Here is an 11,648-nt window from a genome sequence, read left to right on the forward strand (position 1 = left end):
AAACAATATAAATACAAAACACAATATATACAAAATCACAGAAAATGTACAAAAATATAGTAAATACACTACAAAAAAATAAAACAGAAAAATACCTACACTAAAACTGTCCCCACACCCACACCACCCCTCCTGTACGTGGGTCAGAGTCCATACCGTCCATACAGTTCTCAAAGTCCAGTCCTTAACTGACCCATGTCAGGTCCCCAAAACACCACAAAACCACCACCCACAAATACACCCTCCCCACCTAACACTCCTCCCAACCAACTTATATACTCTTAACCACAACCCCTTTTAGGCCCAAGTTTGGTTGCCTGTAAGCCCTTCATACCATGTCTACTAAAAACAAAACAAAAAGCTAATGTGTACATGCATCAGCCCACCACCAGGGAGAAGGATGGCAGACCTGATACATAAATCATTTTATACTCTTTCCCTAACTCCCCCTACAATTCTCCCTAATTCTATCCCTACAATAAATCTGACCCTGCCCTCACCCTATCTCTACCCCTATAACACTGCCCCTAACCAAAAATAAAAGGTACTCTACCCAAAAGGTTTAGTACCTAGGGCACATGAAATGAGAAACCTCTCCACAGGAGAGAAGCCCTACTGGTACCAAGACTGCCATACTCCAAAGACCTGATCTTCCCGAGGTCACCGGTGATGTTCCTACAGACCTCCACCTCGGAGAGGATTTTCTGTTGGGTCGACACTAAGCACCGTGCGTTCCACGTGTAGTACCTAACCACTAAACTGACTAAAAATAAAGTGCCCCGATCTCGGCCACCCAGGTTCCTGAATGCCCCATAAGCCCACTCCGGATAGGCAAGGCCGGCAAGTTGACTCCAGCCGATGGAAGCGCCCACCCTGTTATAGACCCCTATGTTAAAGGGACAATGAAGCAGAAAGTGGTCCATGCTTTCCAGCGTGTCCCCGCACTCTTCTCGGGGACATCCCCGGTCATCAGAGTTCCTGTACTTCAGGTTGTCCTTTACACATAGCTTCCCCTGAAAGCAGCGCCATGCCAAGTCCCAAAACTTCTGGGGGATCCTTTTCATGTTTAAAAGATACAACCCCACCCTCAGATCCCGACCTGGGCAGTCCCTGAGCGCCAGAGGCCTCTGGAAGTGGGTCAACAGAACCCGTTTGTCAAGGAACTGCCTTGACTGGGTCCTGATCTCCCACACTCCCAGACCCCACCGACGTATCGCCTTCAGAGTCGGGGTAGCGTAAGCCGGAAGATATCCATGGGGCGTACGGAGGTCCTTCACTTGCCCTCCTGTCTCCCATTCCTGGAAGAAAGGCCGAAACCACTCCCTGCAGGAGAGTACCCACGGAGGAGCCCTCTCTGACCAGAGGTTCGAGATGTTAGCTTTCAAGAAGGTGTTCGTTAAGAACACCACAGGGTTTACCATAGATAAACCCCCTAGTCTCCTCGTGCGGTACGTAACCTCCCTCTTGACTAGGTTCAACCTGTTCCCCCATAACAGTTGGAAAAACAGGCTGTAGACCCTAGTGTAGTAAGCCTCTGGTAAGATACATACACTGCCCAGATAGATAAACAAGGGGAGCAGGTACGATTTGGTCAGGTGTACCCTTTCCCTGAGGGTCATAGACCAACCCTTCCACTGGTTCACCCTCTGAGTGGCATCCTGGAGCTTACCGTCCCAGTTTTTGGTGGGATAATCATCCTGGCCGAATGTGATGCCCAGAATTTTTGATGACTCTTGGAGCTCTGGAAGGGTGTCCGGGAGATCAAACGTGGGATCTCCCCCTCCCAGCCAGAGACTTTCACACTTATCCCGGTTGATCTTGGACCCGGATGCCTCCGAGTAGCGGTCCACCTCTGACATCACCACATCGACCTCCTCCCGTGAGGAGACGAAAATAGTGACATCATCAGCGTACGCCACCACTCTCTGGGCGACATCCGGCTCCGCCAGAGTCATCCCGACTCCCGCCAACGGCCCACAATCTACCCTCCGGACGAAGGGATCGATTGCGAACACGTATAACAGCGGGCTCAAAGGAGAACCCTGACGGACCCCGGACCCCACCTCAAAAGAGCGGCCAGACCAACCGTTCACCAGCGGGAAACTCTCTGCCCCTGCATATAAGGTGACAAGCCAATTCACAAAAGTACTCGGTAAGCCATATCTCAGGAGGACGGACCAGAGGTACTCGTGGTTCACCCGATCAAATGCTTTGGCCTGATCCAAGGACAGCATGTACCCCTTCCAGAGACCCGCACTACTCCGCTCCACTGCCTCCCTGACACTGAGGACAGCACTTAAGGTGCTTCGGCCCGGAACAGAGCAGTGCTGGGCCCCCGAAAGGAGCCGGGGTGCAAATTTCACCAACCGATTAAACAGTATCTTGGCCAGAAGCTTCCTGTCCGTATTGAGAAGAGCTATGGGCCTCCAATTCTCAATCCGGCTAGGATCTTTACCCTTTGACAGAAGAATCAGGGCTGACCTCCTCATTGACTTTGGTAGAGTGCCCGAGGAGAGACACTCATTGAATACCTCAGTCAAGAGGGGAGCTAAAGACTCCTTAAAGGTCCTGTACCACTCGGATGTTAAGCCATCCGGACCTGGCGACTTCTTGGGGGCGAGCCCCTCGATCGCCAGTCTCACTTCCTCTTCCCTGATTTCTTCTGCCAAAACATCAAGAGAGGGGTCTACCCCTGGCTCAGGAATAGTTTCAGCCAGGAAAGCCGACATCCCGTCTCGATCTAGATCCTTCCTTCCCAAGAGGTGCGAGTAGAAGGATCTGACGACCTCCAGGATCCCTGATCTGGACCGATTCAGAGATCCCGTACTATCAATCAGTCCTGAGACCACTTTACTACTCACTGACATCTTACAGTTCTTGTAAGGGTCGGGCGAGCGGTACCTCCCGTAATCCCTCTCAAAAACCAAAGATGCGTGCCTATCGTACTGACACCCCATCAGCAAGGATTTCACTCTGGAGATATCCTCCCGGCTACCTCCAGTCGAGACAAGGAGCTCGAGTTTCCTCCTCAGACCCTGATACAGGCGATACCTATTCAGGGACCTGAGGCTCGAGAGCTGGCGGAAGAACCCCGCAACCCGCTTCTTGAATATCTCCCACCACTCTGACTTACTACTACAAAAGTCCAGTAAAGGTACCTGACTCTGAAGAAAATCCTCAAAGGACTGTCTTATCTCCGCTTCCTCCAGGAGGGACGAATTCAGCTTCCAATAACCTTTACCCATCCGGGGGGTCTCTGAAACATTCAAGGAAAACAAAATCATACAGTGATCGGAGAATTCCACCTCAACCACGGACACTGCGGAAGAGACGGCTTCCTCCTTTAAATAAAACCTGTCTATCCTAGACCTGCAGCTACCTCGATGATAGGTGAAACCCACGTGGCCTGAGGGGCTCCGGATGTGGGCGTCCTCTAGGCGAGCTTCCCTAACTATATTATTGAGGGCCACGCTATCGTAAGCCAGCGGACCATTGGAACCTCTCCTATCTTGGGACCTCGTGACATTATTGAAGTCCCCTCCAAAAATCACTTGCCGGCTAGTAAAAAGGAAGGGCTTAATCCTCATAAAGAGATCTTTGCGGCCCCACTTGGTTTGTGGGGCGTAGATGTTAATGAGCCGGAGCTCTTGCCCCTTCATGAGGACATCTAAGATCAGGCACCTCCCCATTTCTAACTCAATAACCCGTCGGCATTCAACCGGAGCGGTAAAAAGGACCGCCACCCCACTATACGGCTCAGCCGCAAGAGACCAGTGGGAGGGACCGCGCCTCCACTCTCTTCTGGCTTTTACCAGGGAGGCTAGATCTGACAACCTTGTCTCTTGCAGATACAAAATGTCGGCTTCAACACGGCCGAGAAAATCAAAGGCTGCGAATCTAGCCGTATCAGACTTTATGCTGGCACAGTTAATGGATGCCAGCGTCAATGGGGTGAGTGCCGCCATCATGGGTGATTAAGTTAGATGGCCTCACCTTTATTTCTTCTTCCCCTTCTTCTTCGTGCCCTCATCCCCAGAAGAAGAAGAAAGGGCAGGACCGCTTTTACCCCTTTTTTTGGACTCACTCTGGTCCATATGGTCCCCGTCTCCGTCCGACCCCGGTCTAGCCCTGCCCTCTGAGGAAGGTGCCTCAACAGGACAGGGCCCAGTTCCCCCCAGAGGCTCTCTCTCCCTAGGCACCTCGCCCTCACCTTCCCCCTCCAAGGAGGGGGAGGAGATGGTATCAAGGACGAGGTACCGGTTTGACAGGTCAACCAGAGGGGGGGCAGTCAGGCTTCCGCTTTGGACCCGGACCGCAGTACGAGGGAGAGAGGGCTTGGACCTCTTCTTTCTCCCTTTCCTTTTGCCCTTGTCTTTCTTTTTGGCCTTCTCTACACTCTCCTCATCCACACTTTCATAGTGGGAGGAATCGGAAGAGTCGGCCATATTGCCTTCCTCTTCGCCCAGTCTCCTGACCTCCTCATCCAGCACGTCCTCCTCCAGGGCTTCAGTCATTTCAGGGCCAGCTTCAGGAGCAGGGGCCGGAGCTACCCCCGTCACTTGGGCACTCTCCTGCTCCCTACTCCTCCTCCGATTTTCCTCCCGCCTTAGTTTGGCGGGGCCCTTCTTCCTCACTAGCCCTGGTGCGCCCCCATCCCTGCTCGTACCCTCTCCAGCCGAGGCAACTTCACAGCTCTCCCCAGCCGGAGCGGCCGCCGCACGGGCGAAGGCGCTAGGACAACGGCTGAAAGGGTGCCCGAGGACACCACACAGATGGCAGCGGATCTGCCTACAGGATGCGGCCAGATGACCCACCCCACCACACAAAGCACAGACCTGTACAGTACAAGCTGCGCTAAAATGGGTGGGGCTACCGCACCTGTGACAGACCTTAGGCTGCCCCTGGTAGAAGACCTGGATCCTGTCACGTCCAAGGAAGGCGGCTGACGGAATGTGGGCAACCGTACTCCCTGAACGCCTGAGTTTGACGGAAAACATCCAGGCCCCGGACCAGATCCCGTGCTCATCAATGTTTTTCTTGGGCATGTCCGTCACATCCCCATACCGACCGAGCCAGGTCATGATGTCGTAACAAGAAAGTGACTCGTTACGGGTCAAAACGGTCACCTTCTTGACCGAGTTCTGACGGGAAATTGCCTTTACGGCAAAATCCCGCCAGCCGGGCTCGTTCTTCGCCACCTCGTAGTTTGACCAGAAGAGTTCGAGACCCTCTGGCCGAACGAAACTGACGTCAAACTCGGACGTACCGTAGGGGTGGATCAGGGCAAAGATGTCACTCGCCCTGAATTCCATCTGGAGGAGGAGCTCAACCACTTTAGCGCGAGGTGGGCACGCATCCTCACCCCTCCAAATCAGACGGACCACATTCCTGCGGTTATTGTCCTGCCCGGTTGTCGGGAGGGACCAGACCACCTCCCCATTCTGCTCTCGGAAAGCCCCCAAACCGTGCCTCTCTATCCAGAAAGACAGGTCGACCTCACCCCTTCCCTCTACCTGGATCGACCTGTCTCCCCTACGCAGAGCCTCCAGGAGGCGCTGTTGCAAGTAACCCCCGGGGACGGACGGAGACGGGGACCCCCCTGGACCCCCGGCAGCGACATTAGCATAGCTCCTAGGAGCAGTCACTGCCGGGGGGGCAGCCGGGCCAGACCCAGACCCAGACCCAGAACCACCATTCACACCACCACTCACACCACCACTCACATCATCCTTTTTCCCATTCATACCACTACTCCCACCAACATTCACTCCACTGACACTCCTCTCATCCACAACACTACTACACTCAGCATTCTCACTCATACCCTGCCTAACTGATTCTGGGCTGGCTGGGATTTGTAGTACCGCTGGCTTAATTTCCGGCTTGGCTGCTGCTGCTGCTGATGATGATGATGGCTCCTCCTTCTGAATGATCAATGGTGCCTCCTGAGTCTGGGGCTGCCCCACCGAGCGCACCCCAGCTCCTCCCAGGGCGCCATTGCCGGACACTGATCCCGACACCGGGACACTCCCCCCCCTCACAGGGGAGTGCCCTGCAGTGCCCGCAGAACACACTGTACTCGGGGGACCGCCCCCCGAGCACACAGACACAACGCTCTCTGGCGCCCGGACACTCCCCCCCCTCACAGGGGAGTGCCCCGCGGCGCCAGTAGTGCCCACAGTACTCGGGGAACCGCCCCCCGAGCACACGGCAGCGTAACTTGTCTCTGGCACTTGGACACGCCCCCTGCCACCCTGGGGCGGTCCTGCAGTGCCAGAGCTGCCCGGCATGAGCCCATCCTGCCCTTCCCTACCGACAGGATGGGTGGGCTTCACAACTATTGCGCCCTTAGCCTTTCCTGACGCCTTACTGTACTCCCCGTGCTGGCCCCGCTCCACCACAGGAACGGGGTCTGGCAGTTTGGGGGAGCCCGCAGCCTGAACCAGCTTTGCAGCTGGCCCAGACTGCTGGAAGGGGACAAATACATATTGTACCGTCTCCTTTGTCTTCCTTTTCTTGGACCTCTGCTTGACCACCACATCTTCACACTCCTCGTCCCCAAAGGTGAAATTCTGGAGGTGGGCTGGGGACTCCTGCATCACAATTGCCCTCAGCAGACCCCCAGCCTCACTCTCCACGTCATCCTCCTCACTCTCGCTTGGCGGAAGTGCCACCTGTCCAGCCTCAATGTAGCTGTCCTGGGTCTGGGTGTCACCTGGAGTAGCTACAACTCCCACACTTTCCTCCATCTTCTCCTCTTCACCACCATCCTCACTATCTTCGCCGCCACTACTCTCCCCATCATCCACCTCCACCTTACCTGGGGATTTCGTGGCGGCAAACCGATTGCTGTTGATCAGCTTCTCCTTGAAGAGACCGCTCCCCTCCAGTATCTCCGCTCTCCTCGCCTCCAGCTTCACAATCTCGCCTTTCAGCGATGTTATCCTCTTCTTCAGTTCTGGCTTGCTCTTTCTGGATCCGGTACTCATCAGACTCTGGGTCGCACGCAGATCCTCTCTGGCCATCCTCAGCTCCTTGCCGCGCTGCTCGTACTCCGCAAACCTTGCGGCCATGCGGGAGCAGTACGTGGAACTGGACTCGCCGGGCCCACTCTCCGACCACATCTCCACACTGCTTTTCCGTGCCTTTCTTCCACCAGTGGATCTCTGGCTGGCACCCGTAGCCTGGGTAGCAGAGCCTGCATTGCTGCAGACTCTGCCCGATCTTCTCCCGGCCGGAACAATGGCTGTCGAAGTTTTCACTCCACTTCCCGCCAGCCTGGAACGGGGAGTGGAGCCACGAGGCTCCATTGCAGGAGCTTCTTCCCCAGGAATCTGCCACAAACCTGGGGAAAGCTTGTTGGAAAACTCTGCTTGGCTCTGCTCTGCTGGAAGTCTCAGGAGACACACCCGCACACACCCTGCTGGGAGCTGTAATCACTGTCTATGTAGAGGACAGGAGCTTCTTCAGGGGGAGATTTATCAAAACCTGTGCAGAGGAAGAGTGGTGTAGTTGCCCATAGCAACCAATCAGATTGCTTCTTTCATTTTCCACAGGCCTCTTTAGAGGCCTGTGGAAAATGAAAGAAGCAATCTGATTGGTTGCTATGGGCAACTGCACCACTCTTCCTCTGCACAGGTTTTGATAAATCTCCCCCAGTGTCCTTAAAAAATAAAATAGAGCCGCCCTTACCTGGTGTCCAAAGGAGCAGCTAACCATGGCACAGGTAAAGAGTAGTTCAGAACATGTAGTACCATCCTGTACTGTAGGAGGCACTACCAGACAGCCAGTCAGTGCATGCACTTCAGTATTACAGGTATTTTACCAGGGAATGTCCATTCTGATTGGTCAGTTCTTCCAGCCATTGACATGTTTCACAGATCTGGACTGTCCGTAGCATTGTATGTTGAGTCTGGTTTCAAGTTACAATGGTCCAGAAAAGACCATTGTATGGTTAAACTATTGTATGTTGAGGCCATTGTAAGTTGAGGGATCACTATATCTATGAAATGCTGGCCAATCATAATGCAAGAGAACAGCAAAAACACTGTACTTTGGACCATGTATTGGACTGGATACAAGGCCCAACTGGGAATAAAAAGTAGCCCTGGCACACAAACCCCACCAGCTTTTATTTTTTATTTATTTATTTATTTATATATTTTTTTTTTTTTACAAATTTAGCCCCTCAGGAAGAATATAGGGGAGATTTATTAAAGTCTGTGCAAAGGAAAAGTTGACCAGTTGCCCAAAGCAACCAATCAGATTGCTTCTTTTATTTTTAAAATGACCTCTATGACCTCTGAAAATTACAAAATGTAATCTGATTGGTTGCTAAAGGCAACTGGTCAGCCTTTCTCCTGCACAGGTTTTTGATCAATCTCCCCCAGAGTCTCATAATGCTGACTGCAGTAAGCTTTAATTTGCATGGTCACGCCCCTCACTATTGTAACCACACCATCAACACAGTACGAAAAATAGAAGCGGAACAGGAGTTACTAATGAAATAGTGCAAATCCCCATGTAGTGACCATTAAGTGTTTAGATTCCAGGCATACACAGGCCCTGCTGAGAATTAAAGGGGTACTCCTGAGAGAAAAAAATAAATCGACTGGTACAAGAAAAGCATACAGGTTTGTAAATCACTTCTATCTAAAAACCTTAATCCTTCCAGTACTTATCAGCTGCTGTATGCTCCAGAGAAAGTTGCATATCCTTTCTATTGTTATGGAAGCGCTGACTGTGTCACTTTTTAGCTGCGGTGACCAGTCCTGTTTACAGCATGGGCGGTCAGCATATCAGGGACGAGTCAGGACGAGTCAATCGGGCTTATCGCCGGCATCCCATGGTTCCTGAGGGCACTTAAAAAGATGACTGCTTGATTATATCATAGTGAATTATATCATAGTGAATTATATCATAGTGGATTATATCATAGTGGATTATATCATAGTGGATTATATCATAGTGGATTATATCATAGTGAATTATATCATAGTGGATTATATCATAGTGGATTATATCATAGTGGATTATATCATAGTGGATTATATCATAGTGGATTATATCATAGTGGATTATATCATAGTGGATTATATCATAGTGGATTATATCATAGTGAATTATATCATAGTGGATTATATCATAGTGGATTATATCATAGTGGATTATATCATAGTGGATTATATCATAGTGGATTATATCTTAGTGGATTATATCATAGTGGATTATATCATAGTGGATTATATTTTAGTGGATTATATCATAGTGGGGTATGTGGAGACCAGGATGAGGCTCAGAAGACAGCAACAATAAAGGCCACCTCCAAACTTTAATTGATGTGGCCAAAGGGACTTAGAAGGAGTAAAGATGTGGAGGGATTTGCTTAGTGCTCTACGAGATCTCAGGACCTAAGCTTCCAGAGACACATCCTCCTGGCAGGGTAACACTAAGTTGGGCTACACTGAGACCTGTAGAATTAAGGATTGCTTTTAACTTGAGCAACAGCTGCAGTCCACATGATCGCATCCCTCAGCTTTGTGCTTTAGCTGTAGTCTTTATAGTTTAAAGGGGTGCTCCGGTGAAAAACTTTTTTATTTTTTTAAATCAACTGGTGCCAGAAAGTTAAACAGATTTGTAAATTACTTCTATTAAAAAAGTCGTAACCCTTCCTGTACTTATTAGCTGCTGAATACTACAGTGGAAATTCTTTTCCGTTTGAAACACAGAGCTCTCTGCTGACATCATGAGCACAGTGCTCTCTGCTGACATCTCTGTCCATTTTAGGAACTGTCCGGAGTAAAAGGAAATCCCCATAGCAAACATATGCTGTTCTGGACAGTTCCTAAAATGGACAGAGTGTGTTTCAAAAAGAAATGAATTTCCTCTGTAGTATTCAGCAGCTAATAAGTACTGGAAGGATTAAGATTTGTTTTTTAATAGAAGTAATTTACAAATCTGTTTAACTTTCTGGCACCAGTTGATAAAAAAAAAAAAAAATAAAAATAAAATAAAATAAACATTTCCACCAGAGTACCCCTTTAAGGTTGTAAGGACAACACCATTAGACGGTAAGCCAGCAATTGACAACCCTTCCTTACTGGCTTGGCAAGGATGCCCTTACATAGTCCAGCACTATGTCCCGCATGATGTCCATGGAGCCTTGCCCTCCCTTATCTGATTGTCATATTGCTGCCCACATACTGTCAAAACTCTGCTTCTAACTTTTTTTTAAATAAATATATGTCCATGTTTGAAATTGTAACAAATGGCAAATACAACATGTTTCGGAAGGAAGCCTATGAAAGCTTGTGCCCGAGGCAATGCTGCTATTTCAGTAGAGGTCTGTAAGTTGGTTGGCCATGTCACAATAACTTAGTTCATTTGCAAATAAATAACACAAAACTGAAAGCTTCAATAGAAAACGACACATATGCACTCATCCCTCTGGGGTACAGGGACAGAGTTTAAACAACTGCACTTCTTTAATCACCATTAAAATATTTGTAAAAAATTCTCTGCAACTATCTATGTTGTAAAGCAGCTTGGCATGTATTATTACTGCCAATAAATTGTTAACATGTTGCCATGGTTATGTGTCAGACAGGCATATAATACATTTATCAGAATTTTCCATACCAATCAGATTGTCATATCTCACGACTGGCTGCATAGACTTGTTGAATATGTATTGGTTTTTGCCATGTAGGTAAGAATTTATTTTGAGCCCATCCATCCATACATGCTCAGCAGTTGTGAAATTAGAGTCTACGTAAGCTTATTTTAATTGACTGTGCAGGAGGATTGTGACGGAAATGTGGTCACATTTTATTTTATGTGCATTACGGTATATGAAATATTGTCACCATTTATTTTATATGCAATATATATATATATATATATATATATATATATATATATATATATGTATTCACAAATACACACACCAATCAGTCATAACAGTAAAACCAGTGACTGACAGGTGAAGTGAATAGCATTCATTATTTGATGACAATGTTCCCTATCTACACCAGAGCTAAGTAAAAATAGGCAGCAGATCCATTCAGTTTAAGAAACTGCTGCATTAGAAGCAGAAAAATGGGCAAGCATGAGGATACATTCTTCAGACTGAATAACTGTGTCAGAAAATCTCCAAACATGGTCCAGGAAAGAAAAACCAGCAACAGAGTCATGGGTGCCCAAGGCTTATTGATATGTCTGGGGAATAAAGACTAGATCATCTAGTCCAATCCCACAGAATAGCTACTGCAACACAGATTGCGGAAATGTTGCCTATGATATAAAACTTGCTATGTTTGAAATTTTGTAGTTAAAGGGGTACTCCGGTGGAAAACTTTTTTTTTTTTTAATTCAACTAATGCCAGAAAGTTAAACAGATTTGTAAATTACTTCTATTAAAACAATCTGAATCCTTCCAGTACTTATCAGCTGCTGTATACTACAGAGGAAATGAATTTATTTTTGGATTTCTTTTCTGTCACGACCACAGTGCTCTCTGCTGACACCTCTGTCCATGTCAGGAACTGTCCAGAGAAGGAGAAAATCCCCATAGAAAACATGATATAGCTACCAGCAACTTGATATAGCTACCACCAACTTGATATAACTACCACCAACTTGATATAGCT

The 11,648-nt window shown here is 48.8% G+C and overlaps 1 protein-coding gene across 1 annotated transcript in view; it reads right to left on the reverse strand.

The window, feature by feature from the left end:
- Nucleotides 1-7,734, reverse strand: part of CNMD (chondromodulin) — an 87,624-nt gene extending 79,890 nt beyond the window's left edge. Inside the window, exon 1 of the mRNA XM_056560463.1 lies at nucleotides 7,693-7,734. Within this exon, the coding sequence (XP_056416438.1) occupies nucleotides 7,693-7,719 (27 nt within the window). The 5' untranslated portion in view covers nucleotides 7,720-7,734. The remainder of the gene's footprint in view (nucleotides 1-7,692) is intronic.
- Between the last annotated feature and the right edge of the window lie 3,914 nt (nucleotides 7,735-11,648).

Source organism: Hyla sarda, chromosome 2 (assembly GCF_029499605.1).
Source record: "Hyla sarda isolate aHylSar1 chromosome 2, aHylSar1.hap1, whole genome shotgun sequence".
Taxonomy (NCBI): domain Eukaryota; kingdom Metazoa; phylum Chordata; class Amphibia; order Anura; family Hylidae; genus Hyla; species Hyla sarda.